At 40.3% G+C, this 17,124-nt stretch overlaps 3 protein-coding genes across 6 annotated transcripts; 2 read left to right on the top strand and 1 right to left on the bottom strand.

The window, feature by feature from the left end:
- Positions 1-2,241: 2,241 nt before the first annotated feature.
- Positions 2,242-5,678, top strand: LOC124326990 (transcriptional repressor CTCF-like). 4 transcript variants are annotated; one of them, XM_046785770.1, is made up of 10 exons: positions 2,242-2,482; positions 2,591-2,668; positions 2,892-3,012; positions 3,139-3,404; positions 3,479-3,727; positions 3,783-3,989; positions 4,063-4,151; positions 4,227-4,853; positions 4,978-5,054; positions 5,134-5,678. In XM_046785770.1, the coding sequence occupies exons 4-9, from the start codon at positions 3,178-3,180 to the stop codon at positions 5,007-5,009; spliced, it is 1,431 nt and encodes a 476-aa protein (XP_046641726.1). In that variant the 5' UTR covers positions 2,242-2,482; positions 2,591-2,668; positions 2,892-3,012; positions 3,139-3,177; the 3' UTR covers positions 5,010-5,054; positions 5,134-5,678. The 4 variants fall into 4 exon arrangements, with proteins under 4 accessions (XP_046641726.1, XP_046641717.1, XP_046641708.1 ...); XM_046785761.1 differs by lacking the exon at positions 2,892-3,012; XM_046785752.1 differs by lacking the exons at positions 2,591-2,668; positions 2,892-3,012.
- A 345-nt stretch (positions 5,679-6,023) lies between these two features.
- LOC124327064 (endoribonuclease CG2145-like) lies at positions 6,024-7,635 on the bottom strand. The gene is made up of 5 exons (XM_046785923.1): positions 7,484-7,635; positions 7,276-7,420; positions 7,005-7,204; positions 6,710-6,942; positions 6,024-6,617 (listed from the first exon to the last, which is right to left on the bottom strand). Exons 1-5 carry the CDS (start codon positions 7,545-7,547, stop codon positions 6,384-6,386), a joined length of 876 nt encoding a protein of 291 aa, XP_046641879.1. The 5' UTR covers positions 7,548-7,635; the 3' UTR covers positions 6,024-6,383.
- A 2,135-nt stretch (positions 7,636-9,770) lies between these two features.
- LOC124326983 (aminopeptidase N-like) lies at positions 9,771-16,984 on the top strand. The gene is made up of 19 exons (XM_046785738.1): positions 9,771-10,209; positions 11,732-12,399; positions 12,471-12,932; positions 13,002-13,219; positions 13,360-13,515; positions 13,689-13,856; positions 13,944-14,053; positions 14,137-14,170; positions 14,244-14,363; positions 14,448-14,491; positions 14,569-14,827; positions 14,906-15,027; positions 15,098-15,156; positions 15,220-15,418; positions 15,481-15,946; positions 16,014-16,184; positions 16,265-16,408; positions 16,483-16,558; positions 16,624-16,984. The coding sequence occupies exons 2-19, from the start codon at positions 12,385-12,387 to the stop codon at positions 16,768-16,770; spliced, it is 2,970 nt and encodes a 989-aa protein (XP_046641694.1). The 5' UTR covers positions 9,771-10,209; positions 11,732-12,384; the 3' UTR covers positions 16,771-16,984.
- The last annotated feature ends 140 nt before the right edge of the window (positions 16,985-17,124 follow it).

The following is a 17,124-nucleotide window of genomic DNA, read 5'->3' as shown; positions in this document are numbered from 1 at the left end:
ACCGTGGGTATCCAGTCATCAACCTCAGGGTATGAGGGTACATCCTTTCATCTTCTTCTTTTTTTACTTTCATATTATTATTCCTTTTCGACTAGGGTGAGATGTTATTCCGGACGTGGAACGATCTGTTCCGCGGCGGGAGGGCCAGCGAATTATCCCCTGCCCGTCAGCTGCGACACGACATTTACAGTTTCAACAACCGCAGCATCTTCAACGACATTCTCTGGCACGGCGACGGACCCAGCTGCCAACGCCAACTTGACTCGTACTGCGACGCCTGGACGTCCAGCGACGCCAAGACGCTCGGAGTGGCCGCCTGTCTCATCGCCTCCTCTCCGTTCCACCAACAGCAGCAGCAGACGGTCGGCCGTGGCGGTGGTGTAAGTTAGTTATGTAAGCTTTGACATTTTTCAGTCGTCAGACCAATATTGTAATTACGTAATAGGTAGATGGCGCCACAATCTGAGGACAGTGTTGGTGATGTAATCATTGACACTGACATATAGCATTAAAATAAAAGTTTTCTTATTCAATATTGAACTGTTTAAACTATTTTTTTATTGAGTAATATTCGCCATTTTCAAGAGAGATATGCCCGGAGTGCCGGACGGTTGGATCACAGACTGTGCCGAGACTCTGGTCCACCGTCTCGAGACCGGAGTCACTGAAGAATCGGTTAAGCAACTCTGCCTCTTCCTGACGACGCTGCTCATCGCTGAACCCGGAGAAAATTGTGATTCGATTACCCCGACCCGACAGAGACAATTGCTGACCTGCTTCGAGGCTCTGGAACGAGCGGCAACTCCACCCAAAGTCCCTCAACAACCGGACGTGAAAATACAGAAATCGGATGCAGCGACACAGACGTTGAAACCTGAGAGCAACACGGACACTTCTACGGACGAGTCGGGCCCGGATTCAGAGACTAATGGCCTGGAACCTGCTGAAATCCGCACGAACTCGGCTTCTGCCTCTGACAACCGGATGAATTAGAAGAAACCGCCGTAAACTTAAACCGAGAAAAGTTCTGATCGTACAATTAATTTCTTTTTGTCTTCAATGTAATACGTTTGAAGCTATCGATGAATTACAAAAAGTCTTTTAAAAATTTGTTTTTTCTTCTTTTTTTTAAACATTCGCCGTAAATACTGAAGGTGCAATACTTAATTATTTTTACAGTAACAGCACATGTATTTTCCCTTCACGAAACAAAAAACATTTGTTGACATTTAGCTAGACCAATGTGCACGACTCAAGACCCATCCACAAATGCCATTGACTCTTCTATTTTCGGTTGGGAGTTTGGCTCTCTTCATGTAACAAACGCCATTGGTCCATGTAAAATGGTTGCAATTGGGGTTAGCAATGCAGACGCCTCCGCACTGGTCTGCGGAGCTTGGCTTTTGGGCGATGTCGTTATTTATCCAGTCACAGTTCCACATCCAAATAGTTTGCCCGTTGTCACCATAATTGTACTGACGGACTTGATTTTCTTCGGCTGATGACACCCAAGCGACGCCTGCGACCAGCATCCAAAAGAACCAGCGGATTTGAAATGATTTGGGTGCCATGGTAAATACTTTCTCGAACTTTTCCTTTTCTGTTTAATACCTAATGTAAAATAAAATAGAATTCAGGGTGTACTGAAAAATGGAGCCAAGAAAATTGTTGTGCATTACTGAGTGAAGTTTGAACTTGTCAGTTGTCACCGAGGAGATGGTAGGAACTGTGCTCTTTTCTAAAAAAGTCTGTCTTTTTATATACTAGGGAAAAAAGACACCTTAAACTGCAGTAATTGGATATATCTGTTCAAAAGTGAACACAGACGATGATAGAGAAAGTGGTGTGCTAGGGAGGGAGGGAGTGTCAGAATCTGGATTTTGGAAAAGTCACTGACCGTAAAAACGAAAAATAAATGTACTCTATAGTTGACTTAAAAGGTCAGTTTATTAAAATAGTGCGATGCCAAACGTGTTAAGATAACCTTATCTAGGTAATGTTCGTATAAATTGTTTCTTTTTCGGCCATTGCTCTTCTCCTCCTCTTTTAGCGCTTATTGTTACATTGATTACTTTATCTTCTTATTTTCGTCCTTTTTCCTTGAGTTCATTTGGATTTGTTAGTTCATTTGGCGAATACAGATGACTTTAAATTAGCTAATTTTAATTTGAAGAATGTAGACTGAAACTGAATCATGACTGAATAAAAAATTGAAACTTATTTCGGCAATTGACAACACTGCTTCAGCTGACAGCTGTTAGTCTGTCATGATGATTGATGAATGAAGTTAATCGAATCACAAACAAAAGAAATTCCAAAATTTCATTTCCAGAAGTTCAAAAATAAAATTTTTTACCAGAAAAATAGCGGAAGAATAAATTTAAAGTACCGTTGAAGCTTATCTTATTAACGTGTGGAAGCTTTTTTGGGCTCACAAATAGAAAACTGTCGCCCATGCTTATTATCGTCTGAAGACCATAAGGTAAGTTAACAACAAATTATGTCTTTAGTCAGCACAGTCAGTATTTGGCTAAAAGTAAACCGAATTAACCGGGCCATCAAAATTAAGTAATTAATATATTTTGTGTAGTTGTGTACTGTAGGTGGTGAAGTTGTGCATGTGGTTTTTTAAGAGACATATTTGCAGAGAGTGCATTTGAATTCCTTGGTATGCATATTTTGGTGATTAAGGACAGTAGACGGATATTTAAAGTTTAGATCACACATATCGCTTTGATATTTTTATACCTGTTTGAAGTGGTGCTTCAAAATGCAAATCAGTTAACTGTTTTCAAAGGCTCAAAGCAGCTAATAATCTGTTAATTACCTTTTGTGATGCTTGCAAGATGACCCCATCAATTAAGATCATGTTCTAACTCTGAGACAAAAAGTATGTAGGCAGGGAGTTTTTCCAGTTTGAAATTGTGTGTGAAAAAATAGGAAAGTAAACTTGATTAACTTTGGCCAAATATCGCTGTTTGGAATTCAGCTATACAACATTTGAAACTTAGTGTAAGTCTGATCCCTCTATACCCTCTAGTTTATATCAATGCTATTATAACAATTAAATGTGTCACTGAAATTGATATTGACTAAGATTCCAAGTACAAATATCTAATTGCTTGTTTTACATCCTAGCTCAGCCGAGCCAACAGATTTCGGTTTTGGTGACATCAAATGGATAGAATGCCAAAAGTTGGGAGGAGACACAAGTGGCGTTTAGTCCAAGAAAAAGGCTCTTTCGCCTGCTCACTATGTCCCTACAGCAACGATTTGCGGCACAGGTTAAAAGAACACTATAAGAAAGTCCACGATAAGACTATCGGAGATAAAGAGTGTTGCGGTATCAGTTTTACCAGTAAAGAGGACCTTAAAAACCACATCTCTACAAGTCATCTTCATAAGTAAGTCGAAATTATTTGCTTTAAAATTGAATGTGAACTGATTTTGACAAATTATTAACTATCGTAAATTTCAGATACAAATGTCCTGACTGTGATAAAAATTTTACTTCCAAATTTGTACTAAAAAATCATCAGAACTTTGTCCACGGTGATTCCAAGGAATTCAAGTGTATCCTCTGCAAATACGAAACCAACTACAAAAATGGTCTGACAAACCACATGAAACACAAACACGGGAAAAGGTCCAAGTATATGCAGTATGGCAGCGTTTTTGTCAAAAACAAGTCCCTGAAACAAAACGCCGCAACACGGCATCACCAAAGGTAATAAACAGTCTATTAGCAGCTTTGAAACAGTTTACTGATTTGCATTTTATAGCACCACTTCAAACAGGTATCAATGCGATATGTGTGATCTAAACTTTAAATATCCGTCCACTCTCCTTCGTCACCGAAATATGCATACCAAGGAATTCAAATGCACTCTCTGCAAATATTCTGCAGCACGAATGGCTATTTTAATGAAACACATGAAAATGCATGAATCAGATGACGAACAGTCGTCGTCTTCGACGGTGATTGACAAGTAAGTCGTATTTTTAAAAAAATCTGCCAAAATTAATTCATCTGAAGATGATGCTCATTCGTCAATTGTGTAGTTCTACTCTTAGCAGCGAAAACCGTGAACGGACGGATGTCGAGGAGGAACCGATAGGGTTCAGTAGAAATGATGAAAATGAAATTAAAGGTGATCTTCATTTTAATCAATTTTATTAAATATTTTTGTCAGTCAGTTTTTTTACATGTATTTCACATTCCATAGAGCAAGACCCACCTGATCTTCAAATAGAATACGTGGCAAGACCGGAACCCCATTCAGCATTACATTACAGATCAAGACAGGAGAACATCACTGATTTAGAAAATGTTGTAGACATGGAAGTGAGAAGCGATGACAGTAGTTCCCCTTCATCTGTCGTGGGAGTTGAGCCTCCAGATGTACACCCACCATCGTCAAGCCAATCGCGGCCAGTTGGGGCTACTCCATCTCATCGGCTAAACTCAATCCAGGAAGAGGCTCGCCAACTAAGGGCGCAAATTTCTCCATCAACGACCCTTTATGGGGTTCTTTCTCTACTGGAGCGTTTACTAGAACTTTCCGCTTCCACCACGATTGAAATTCGTGATTCTGTGAAGTTTGAAAAGCGTTCTCAAGCCATCGAATGCTTCGAATACTTGTGGAGCGCTTCTAAAATGGCAGTTTGCGTCTGGGAAGACATTGAAGGATCGATGGAAAGCAACCCTTCCCTCAAAGCTGTCCAGTATGCATACGAATTACTTCCTACATTTATTAAGTGGCACAAGATAAAACATCTCGAAATGGTGGGACACATAATTTTGCTCAGTATCAACACTGTTAAGAACTCTCAACATCAGGCATCGTTGATCCGTGAGTTTTTCAATTATAATTTTTTATCAGTTTTCTTTAGTTCGAAGCATAGTTTTTATATTTTGCCCTTGTAAGCTCATTGTGTTTATTTATCTGTTGTTTGGCCAACATATCGACGTGGTAGGACAACAAGGAGCGGAACGCAAGCGGTTTTAAGGACGATTGGGGTGCGTACCGCCTCATGTATCGATACGGAATTGGGCAAGTCATATTTGATGATACTATTATCTTAATCGTAATCGGGTTTCATATGTTTAACATCACCATTGATCATTTTCAGGAAAATGCAAAGTCTTTATATCCCTGCCGATGTATCGTATCTCAAGTATTGCGGGAAGGTCTTCGGTCTTTTTGGGTTAAAGGCTCATATATCTCAGTATCACAAGGCTGGCGGCAAAATCTTATGGAACCAACCATTTGACTATTCTAATTCCGTTTAGTATATTAGTGTTCTCTTGTATCTGCTACCTGGGTATTAAAATTTTATCGCTTGACTTAGTATAGTCGAGGAGAATTCTTCATTTTCAGTGTTTGGTTTACGTTTTTATTTTCCGGCTATTTATAAGTTTTGCCAAGAAGTATTACTAATTAAGTTCCAGGTACCATTCTATCTACCATTGTCGATTTACTCGGAACTTCGTAGAAAGTGTAGCAGATTGCTCATGCAGTTTGCACATGTATCGATTCAAAAGTAACTTACGGTTTTCATCTATTTCCAGAATTATCTTAACATTCCCTTAAATTTTTTTGGCTTCGATTACAATTGAAAAAGGTCGATATTTATGGTCACCACGATTTTATTCCCAGTTAAATTAAAATTGAAAAGTGAACATTAAGGAGGTTAGTAGTTGTTGATAGTATAAAAGCGTGATAGTATAAAAACTCTCCTGTCAAATACTCATCGCTCTGATTTTCGCTCATCCCATCTTCACTTTTCATCACGTCTTTTCACCACGTCTCTTGACCGCGTCTTTTCACCACGTCTTCTCACCTCGTCTTCTCATCTCATCATATATTATTGGTTAAATTGGTAAGGATGCCGCTTACTTTCGTATCGCTTTTGCCCTTGCTGACGTGACGTGTTTATACGGCAAATTTATACGTCAGTGATGAAGTAAAAGAAACTTTCGTGTTTCCTTTTGGGAGGTGATAAATGCTTATATTAGTGTCTTTGCTGTGTGTATTTGAGCTATCGGGGAGGGTGATTTGAACCAAGCATAAATAGAGAAACTAAGTTTGACTAAGTTCCCTTTTTCCCCGTATTCTTTAAATTTAGGTTTCATTGGTTTTCTTTTTTTATTTCGCCTTAAAAAGTACTTAGTTAGTAGTTAGTAGAGTTACTTTATCTGTTATTTCTTGAACATATTTCGTTCCTATCCGCTCTTATTACCTAATTTAACAATTTAACATATTATAGCAATAAGCATACTAGTATATTTCTTGAAGATAAGCCAATGGCGAAAGCTTGCATAAATTTTCAATACCGGCAGGTGATGATAGTTTGGATTTTGGTCAGTGGGTAAATTAAATTTAATAGGTAGGGTATGCGCTGCCAACATAGGTATTTCCATTATACGCCAAAGTGTAAGTTTGGTAAGCGTAGGGTGTGCCATCAGCGCCGAGGAGTGGGCACTTGGCGTTGGGTCTGGACAGGAAGCAGACGGTGGCCAGGGCCAATTCGATTTCGGGGCTGCCAGACACAGAGATGGAACTGATTGATTTGTAAATGCCGTCCCAGTTCATGGGCATTTCAACGACGGAGCTCTAGGTAAATAAATAACCAACCGAATTGAAATTAATAATTTTATCGTTTTCAAATAACTTTTGTACACTGTCTTCATAATTGAAATACTAACCACGCCCAAATCGATTTTGGTCATGTAGCCCAGGTAGTTCATCTTTCCGGCCAATTCGTCGCGATAATACTTGATCCATCCGTGGTATCCGGAAATGCTGTTTCCGTTCTTTTCTCCCAGGAAGACGTGTTCCAGTCCGGAAGAGCCTTCAATTCCCCCACCGCGATTGTATTGGCCCATCCAGATGAGACGCAAGTACTCCTTGAAGACGGCGATATCCGCATCAGCCAATCCTGATTGTTTTTGGTAACCAATAAAATATTATCTAGAATTTTTTAATGAATTAAGTTAATACCTTTGGAAACAAGGAATTCGTGGGCTTGTTGAAAAACACTAGTGGCCAGAATAGCGTCCAAGAAAGCATCGTTTTCGGTCTGTTCTGCAGCTGTGATCACTTCAGTCACTTTGCAGTTCTCGTCGTAATTGTCGAAAAGAGCCAACAGAGCGCTGATGGTCGGTCCGGAGAAGGCATCAGCCGGAACGCTCGTAAATAGCCTAAAAAGAGGTAATAATAAACAAAGTGACACAAGTACATTTAAAAAATAATAATACGAATAATGACTAACGGTAGTGGAGCTTTGTCTGTGGTGCTTCCGGATGTCGTGGTTGATTGCATGTTAAGGACAATACCCTGGACAGCGTTAACGTCATCGATGTGGAGCTGCTGGGAAAGAGCCTGGAGCTCAGCATCGGTGACTGTTGCCCTTTCAACTATTGATAGAATTTGTGAGTATAAAATGAAATGAATTACGTTTTACTACATTTTTTATTTACCTGCATATGCATCAATTTGTAGAGCACCAATGGCGCAAACCGTTAAAAGAGCTAGGAACTTCATGGTGAACTTCTGTTGGGGAACAGTGCAGATCTCCTGAAACGACTGGTACACTCATTTCTTCATTTATAGTAGCCCCGTACTGAGCCAAACGTCGATAAGCAAGCAAGTAGTACACACGGATATAACCATAAAAAAGGGAATGGTGCGATTGTTCGGACTTTGACGTTTGATTTACGAATAGGTATGCGCCCGTTTCTTTACAGTCCATCACGTTGATTACATGTGATTGAACGAGGTCACATTGTGTTATAGTTAATCTAGACATGTATGCGCTCAATAAGCTTGTAAATTATTGCGATGAGGCAATCGTCGGTCGTTTTATTTATAAGTAAAATCATCTTTATTTGAACTGTTGGCCTTAGCTATCTACAAATAGAAGATAACACCGTGTATATTTCAAAAATTTTTGAACCAAGAGTTCAATAATCGTATATTTCAGTTTCACTGATCAATACCATAAGCAGTAAGATGTTTAATTCTTAATAATGTAATGTACAAAAATATTTCCTTGAGCACAAGTTAAATATTTTCGAATGAAAAAATTCCGAACATAAATGCGTAACCACCAACACTGTTAGCGATTTTTAAAGAATTGATACTTATAACTTGTTGTACCAGCTTTTCAAAATGAAGAAATAGCTGTTGTAACCTGATTACGACTCTTTTTTTTTTATAAATTACGAATTTTGATTACTAAATTCTTGTTGTCACTCCGTTTTCATGGTGCTGCCGATAACGGCGACAAAAACGGCGTTTACTTCCGAAATGTTGAACGACTGTTGAACGAGCATGTTAAGAGTTCTTAAACCATGAAATTACAGCTATCTGCGCTAACCTGGCGGTTTTTCATGGGTTGAAAATTCTTTTGTGCTAAATTGTTTCACTGTCATTTTCTTTAGATATTCTTGGTATTATTTTGCTGTATGGTACATAGTTCAAAGAATTCAAGAAAAAAATTTAGTTGACCAATGCCCACTGAACTGTTCGATTCCCATTGTTTAAAACATATTATACATCCCTGCAGAGATCCCCCCTGAGTTTGAACGGACTAAATACGTATTACCATCGAAAGGCGGTTTCTGCCTAAAAAAACAACGCTTGATTTCAGTATCGCCATACTCTGATCCTTAAATAAAGCTGGTAGCTACTATTGCATGTATACCTTAGTAACTCAGGTTAGTTTATTTCATACCCCCCTCTTTCTAATCATTTTCTGTTCTAATTCTTTTGTGTTATTGAGCTTACATTTGCTTACATTCGACATCATCAATACCTTTTTTAGTTTGTTAAGAACGAAAAAAAGGGGCCACCCGGTGGCCATGCCCTATTTAGTCCGTAAATTGGGGCGGGAAGTTGCTTCCTAGATCCTATTTAAATTATTAGTCCTTAAAACCTTCGAGTTACATACACGCATTTAGCTGCTTCGCTAGTGCGCTATCTTATAACATGTGCATTTCGTTTAGCAACATGCGTAATGGCTTATACGTAATCGGGGCGTTGTCGGAGAATATGGTAGAGTGGGAAATTTTTGATTTATGAAGAATTGCTTAACTTACCGTTACTATACTTACCTATACCCGCTACCTTGTCTTAATTCACAGATTATTCGATCTCCGAATCACATCACAGTGGCGCCATAGCGGGTGTGTGAGAAACTAACATTGCTCACCAGGGGGTTCGGACTCTGGTATCAAGGTGCATCATATTAATTCGTGATGCGACGCCTTATCCATTACACCCGCTCCTCCTCCATGATAATAAATTTAAAAGGGTAATATTTTTTTATTTCATCGGACGATCGCCAAACATGGAATCTGCTGTATCGATGATTCATGATTACAAACGATAAAAACTGGTAAAATTTTAGCACACTGAATTTCAATCGGTTTTGTTTCATAATAGGTCTAACAAGTGTGTATGAATAAGAAACTATCTAATATATTCAATTTACTTTTTCAAAAATAAATTGTGATGAAAGCATAGATGCCATGAAATCAAAAGCAATAAGTTGAAGGAACTTTTTTATTCTTACCTTACATATCATTATCTTCTAATTATTTTATTTTGGTAAAATTTTAACAAAAAATTTTGCAATGTATTGATATCGTTTGATTGCGACTTAATCGACGTAAACGTTAAGACGTAATCGTTGACGTAAGCTTATGCCCGAGTTGTTCGGCCCCGCTGTTGGTGGCGCTCATGTCGTACCCATTCGATGGCACACCCCACAGGCCCACACCGATTTCCAGCCTGCTGCATTTTACTTGTCTTGTCAAGTGCAAACAGAGATTGCAAATTATTCCTTGATATTTTAGTTTCGGACTTTTGTTGTTGTGTCATTCTCTGGTCAATTCATTTCTCGGTCAATTGGATTGCGACGAACATAAGCACGGAAATGTCCTCCTAAATTGTGATTGATGCCTGCGAATTTATTTGTGTCAGTCGCTTTTCTTTCTAAACTCTAAAGTGCCAGGCCATCAGTGTGTTGAAATTCGGTTTCTTCTTCATACATTCAACTTTCGACAGTTATTAAGTAATTTTTTTAAAGAAAAATTTGGCTTCTTTGTGGTAGCGTCTTTGTGCGTCTATGTTGATTTTTATTTCAAAACAGTTCCAAGTCAACTTGAATTCCATCCTCGTCAAATTGCAGAAACTCACCCAAGTAAATCAATTTTAATCGACCAACAGAAACTAGTTATGTCTTTCGAGAATGTCCAACAGTAAACAGTGAAATGTCCGGAAATATCATAGAAGAACACCTTTCAAGTTTTCCCGATCCAATCGAATCGCGACCACAAATTTGCTTGTCTGCATTTTATGCAACACTATTAGGACGATACCTAAATTGCAAATTACGTACCGTATTTATTTGAGCTTCATTTTTACCCTTCAAAGTGTTTGAAAAACATCATCTGTTCCCGTCTAATACCTGTTTGATTATTTTTTTAAAATGAACCTTGCTTAGGCTTACTTAAATTCTTTTCCTTTGAAAGCTTTGATGAGTAATGGTCGATGCCTTTTCTTTCTTGTAACCCAAAGTGATTTGCAATTCGGTCGTTCAGTGTCTCATTTGGTAGTGGGTACATCCACATCATCCATCTGCTACAATACAGGATTCTAGCGAGTTTATTGCGGGACTGGAAAAGGCTTAGGCGCTTAGCTTTGAAATTCGTCTCCATACATTTCCATAGCCAGCTCATCAGAAGACGTGCGCCGTACACCAAATCGTTTGGCAGGAATGTGATTGGGCTGCACACTTGTAGTTGGGCTGATATCCATTTTCTTCCTTTCTGTTTTTGTCAATTGCTTTCCATTTGACCCTTTGTTATTGGACTTTCCTCCTCATCTAAAGTGAACATGCAAATCCATCTCAAGTCACCTCAATCGGTGCCATAACTGCCAATTACAGAATTAGATCTTTGAATTGCGTTTAACTTTATTTGCTGATATCAAAAGTATTGCCGATTACATTTGATTACTATTATTGTAATCAAATGTATTATTGCAATTATATTTCTACCAGGCCACTGGTAACTGGTATATAGCTTATTTCTTTGTAATATCTGTTTTTCTTATTTCCTAAAATGTAAAATTTAGAAATTAAGTTGATGAAGTTGATTGCGTCAATAATTTCCCAATTCCGCAATAGCATTCAAGCATTTGCTGCGTACCCGCACCGTCAGTCGAGATGTTTCATCATGGGGAATCAGGGGACAAACAGCAGATAATTCAATTTTTGGTGTTTTTAATGGAATAAAACCTGCTCTTGTGTATTGTCATGGGATTTCCCTAGCCGCAACCGTCCCCGTTCTTGCGCTTTTCCACGGCACACAGGTCAGAAACAGAAAAATGTTGTGACCAAAAGCAACGACATTGTAGGAAAGTAATTTACTTGATATCGTTATTTACTGATTTATTTTGGTTCTAATAAATTTTAATGAACTCGATTGCACCTGTTCGTTGGCGCTCCCGATATAGAAACTTGTCTATAGGTGATGAACGTCTCATTCTGACTATTGTTATTATTATTTTTAAAAACACAAGAAAATTTTAGAAGAGATTCCAATTTGGGATATGAAAAGCGAGGGATGACAACCAGAGAAACCCGTTACCGTTATTTTGATGATATTTTTCTTTGGAACCTGTTTATGCTGTTATTTTTTGTTTTGTTTTGTTTTTTTCAGAAAAGAAAGAAGTTTCGCGATCGTTGGAGAGCGACAGGAGGGGGTGTCGAGATAGAACAGCAGCACACGATCGAGTCGTCCACAGTTAGAGATAACAATGAAAGCACGCATGAGTCAATTTAACTGGAAAATTCAAGAAAGGCCCATAAATAGTAATGTTGTTGGGACTGGCCGGGACTGGCTTGAAATTGCGAACTCTTCTGCTGAAGGTGCAACAACCGCCGCCATGGCCAAGAGTGGCCAACGCCCTTATAGCCTACAATCCGCGCGCGATTCCTTTTCCAAAATGACTAGCGAAATGTTTTGATATTAATTTCAAGGCCAATGTCCGTAACCGGGGAACTGTTGGAAAACCCAGCCACCACCAATCTTCCTCGATCTTCCTATATGTCGAAGAATCAATTCAATGTCGTGCATCGGTCATACACCAAAGTCAGAAAGAAAAAAGATATGCGAGCGAGATGAGAAACCAGTTGCTGGCTCATGTGAATGTACCTGTAGGGATGGGACTTTGGGTGTGGCCCATATCTAGGGAAGGATTGTCATGCGGATTCGGACAGCAATTTTCGGAGGTCTAAATTGACCCAGCCGAAACATGAAAAAGACACACTTGATCGCCAAGTATCAGCCCAGCAGCAACTCTCATCCTCAACATGTACAAGTCAATGGTAAATATTCCAATTTAATATTCTCTTCTTACCAAAGATTTAAATTGTGCAATCGCATTTTATTATTCCAGCCCCTTTGTTGGGTTTTGGCGACTTTGGCCGCTTGCGTCTTCGCCATGGAGGCCCAGGATCTGGAAGCTGCTGAGCAATTCTACCACATCCATGGTGTCTATTACCCAGCCTGGTCCGTCGCTGTTCCAGCTGCCGTTCCACCTGCTTATGCTGTGGGTGGTCAATTGGCCTCTTTTTCGTCCGATCCCGATCCCGAGGCCACCACCAATAAAGCCACTGCTCCCGCTTCGTCTGGTAGCGACAAGAAAGACCAGCCTCAGCACGACACCACCAGCAAGAAGGACGTCCGTTTGCCACGGACCGTCCTGCCTATTCACTATGATGTCCGACTCTTCCCCGTCTTGGAGAAAGGCAACTTTTCCATTCTGGGTCAAGTGTCTATCGACCTGCAATGCCAAATGGAAACGGACCGCATAGTCCTCCACAGTGCTGACATTGTCGTCGATCCACAATCCGTCAAGGTATTTACGGCCCAGTATATATCCAGCAGGGGATGAAGGTTAATTGGAGCATTTTGTTTTCTTTCCCAGGTGATTGAACAGGGAAAACCAGCTGGAAAAACCCTGACGGTTGCTAGCGACGGGATCCATTATGATAGGGATATGGAGTTTCTCATCATTCGTCTCAAAGATAAGGACAAGCTGGCCAAAGGCGCCAACTACACGTTGTCGATGAATTTCGTTGGCAACCTGACCGATCAGCTGCGGGGCTTGTACCGTTCTACTTATAAGGAGGATGGAGTTGAAAAGTAAAAACACGCAAACTAAGTTACCTGATTAATTGTCTGCAGCCTCTCTCACCCGATCCAATCAAATTCCCACTTGATCAAATTTCCTTGATGAGCGAATTTCCTCGAAAGCGTCGATATAAATTACTCTTCGACATCAGGTCCATGGCCGTGTCTCAAATGGAGCCGACGGATGCCCGCCGAGCTTTCCCGTGCTTCGACGAACCCAACATGAAGGCAACTTTCACCGTCACTTTGGGTCGTCATCGCGATATGACTGCTCTTTCCAACATGCCGCTGATCAAGACAACACAAATGCAAGTCGTGCATCATCTCATAAAATATCTAGACATTATTATCTTATTATTTAACAATTTCATGTTCAATTGGCATCCGTATTGGTGATTGTATCTCAGTTTAACGGCAGTTTCACATGCATTCACGCCTTAAAATGATTCTTAATATCCTTTTTTAATATTTGGCTTGACAGGGAAGGCATGGAAGAATTTTATTGGGACCATTTCGCTCCTTCGGTCCCCATGTCGACTTACCTGGTCGCCTTCATTGTGGCCAATTTTACGCAAGTCGAGGCCGACGTCGGCAACGCAACGTGGAAGTTCAACATTTACGCACGCCCTTCGGCTCGCAACCAAACCCAGTGAGTTTTCTTTCCTCCTTATGTTCACTAATCAAATTTTCGCTCCTGAATTTGAAATAATAATCTCATTTGTGTGATCTCTCAAAGGTACGCGAGCGAAATTGGGCCGAAAATTCAAACTTTCTTTGAAGACTATTTCCAGATTCCATTTCCGTTGCCCAAGCAGGATATGATTGCCATTCCCGACTTTGCTTCAGGTCTTTTTCATTTCATTCAATTTCGTTTTGACTCTGCTTTGGGTTTTATTAACTGAGATTCGCTTGCATTTTTCCGAGTTCAGGTGCCATGGAAAATTGGGGATTGATTACTTACAGGTTTTTAAATTAAGACAATTCTTTGGCATTTTGAAAACATAATAATGTTCATTTCTTTTTTTTGGTTATTCAGAGAAACTGCGCTGCTGTACGATGAAAAGAAATCGTCGGTTACCAACAAAGAAAGAGTGTGCGAGGTAATCGCCCACGAATTGGCTCATCAGTGGTTCGGAAATCTCGTCACAATGGACTGGTAAGGATTGGATAGTTGCCATTTGAATTATTTCTCGAATACAATCACCACTGTGTTTTCTTTTTTTACTTAATCATTTAAAAGGTGGACGGACTTGTGGTTGAACGAGGGTTTTGCAAGCTACGCAGGTTTTATTTTAATTTGCAATTCATTTGCTAAATATCTTGGTTCAATAAGTATTGAATGTTTTAATTTATTGATGCAGAGTACCTCGGCGCCCAACATGTCGAACCAGGGCTGAAATGGCTGCAGCAGTTCGTGACTAGCGAACTGCAGAACGTGATGAGCTTGGACGCCCTTGAATCAAGTCACCCCATCAGCGTCGTCGTTCACCATCCGAATGAAATCCACGAAATTTTCGACCGCATTTCTTATGGAAAAGGTGCCACCATCATCCGGATGTTGGCCGCTTTCCTCGGTGAAAAAACCTTCAGACAAGGACTTTCAAACTATTTAAAATCACGGTAAGATGCCTAATAGCGTAATAATACCCTGCTCGCTGTTTAAGACCTTCTTGAGCTGATTCCGTTTGTCGCCAACAGCCAATACGGTAACGCCGTTCAAGATGATCTTTGGGACGCGCTAACTAAACAAGCGAAAGTCGACAAGGTCCCACTGCCCACCGACGTGAAACAAATCATGGACACCTGGACTTTAAAAATGGGTAATTTGGCGTACTGAAGCTCTCGAATGTGCCTCAATCTAATTTTCTTGTTTAAATGGTGTTGTTGCAGGTTTCCCGGTCGTCACGGTGACTCGAGAATACGAAAACAATTCCGTTTTCCTCAGCCAGGTAACACATAAGGAATATCAGATTTTGACAGACAATAAAATGTGTATCCAATGGAGAATATAGGAACGCTTCTTGATGCAACGCTCCAACGCCAGCAGCCAGGACAAAACGGTTTACCTTTGGTGGGTACCACTAACCTACACGACAGACTTCCAGACGTTAGGATCCACCTGGTTAGCTGACGGACAGACTAGCAAGAAACACGAACTGAGCATTCCAGCCGATAAAAATCAATGGGTCATTTTCAACGTTGACCAGACGGGTAAGTTTCTGTGTTTAACATGATTCGGCCAGTTTCACTATTAACGCGCATTATAATTGCAGGTTATTATCGCATCAACTATGATTCGAAAAATTGGCAGATGATTGGCCAGCAGCTGATGACCAACCACTTGGCCATTTCCGCCATCAACCGAGCTCAAATTATGGACGATTCACTTAATTTGGCCGAAGCCGGCCTGCTGGATTACGAAACTGCGCTGAACCTGACGCGTTACCTGGAACACGAAGCCGATTACGTTCCGTGGGATGCCGCCCTAGCGGGCATGAATTACATTTCCTCAATGATGTCTCGCACTTCCGGATACGGGTTGCTGAAGAAACATTTCCGCACAATCATCATGCCGCTGTACAACCTGGTGGGGTTCGACCAAAAGGTCGGCGAGGATCTTCTATTGACCAAATTGCGTACCAAGGCCGTTTCGTGGGCTTGTTCCATAGGCAACAAGGACTGCATCAGCCGAGCTGTCAATTCCTACGCTCAGTGGATGGCCGATCCTGAGAATATTGAGTAAATCAGATTTTTTTAGTAATCTAGTCTTAATTTACTTACAGCTTTTTGTTTCCTTTTTTTGAAGTATTATTTCACCTAACCTGAAAGGCACTGTGGCGTGCACAGCCATCGCGGAAGGCGACGAAGTTGAATGGGAATTCGCTTTGAACCGCTACATGGCCAGCAATGTGGCCAGCGAACGAGATGTTCTTCTTACTTCCATGTCGTGTTCAGAAAAGCCCTGGATTTTAGCTAAGTAAAATCAGCTTTAAAATAGAATTTTTAATTTGATTTGATTTTTCAATTCTTTGATGACAAATTCTTGTTTTGGTATAGGATGTTGGAGATGAGTCTCAACCCGACCTCAGGAATCCGAAAACAAGACGCTGGTCGCGTCATCAGCCAAGTTGCTTCCAATTCACTGGGTCGCTACATGACTTTCAACTTCATTCGTGAAAAGTGGACGGAATTGCGTAAAGTGTAAGTGCTTGATTACTACTGCCTGTATCCTTCATCCTAAATAATTTGTTTGATTGATACCCTCTCTGATGTAGGGTTCCGACCAATTTCTTTTCTTACATTATCAAAGCAGTGGCGAAGTCGTTCAACACCGAACTTGAACTGAAAGAAGTAAATCAAGTTGCAAAAATGACTGACTGATCAATGCTAAATTTCCTGTTTCATGTACGCAATAGTTTATTCAGTTCCGGGAGGACAGGAGTGAAGAGCTTAGTGGTGCGGAACGAGCTACTCAACAGGCGATCGACCGGGCCAAGAACAATCTCAACTGGATGAGACAAAATTACCAGAAGGTGGTGGACTGGCTTCAACGCGTCTACTAGAGTCGGCAACAGCACACAAATCCTGATATTTATCTGCAGTAGAAATCTCCTCACTCTTTGCTTTTCTTCTTTTGGTTCCCCGCTACATTTCACACCCCAACTAATGATGACAAACCACATTACTGGATGATTTTCAGAGATGATTCCTTTTGGAAACTCTTAAGGAAATCAGGAATTCCCTTTGGTTAATTACACTTCGTCAATTAAACATCAATGAGCTCTACATAAATTTTTGATTATTGATTGATAAAAAAAGGTCACGATCAAAGCCGGGGAGAAATTGAAATTAGGCTCGAGTGCCAAAATATGTATGAATCGATGAACGGCAGTTCTAAACAGTTTTCGTGTTATCAA

The sequence above is a fragment of the Daphnia pulicaria genome, chromosome 1 (assembly GCF_021234035.1).
Source record: "Daphnia pulicaria isolate SC F1-1A chromosome 1, SC_F0-13Bv2, whole genome shotgun sequence".
NCBI lineage: Eukaryota > Metazoa > Arthropoda > Branchiopoda > Diplostraca > Daphniidae > Daphnia > Daphnia pulicaria.
This window is presented reverse-complemented; position numbering and strand designations above follow the sequence as displayed.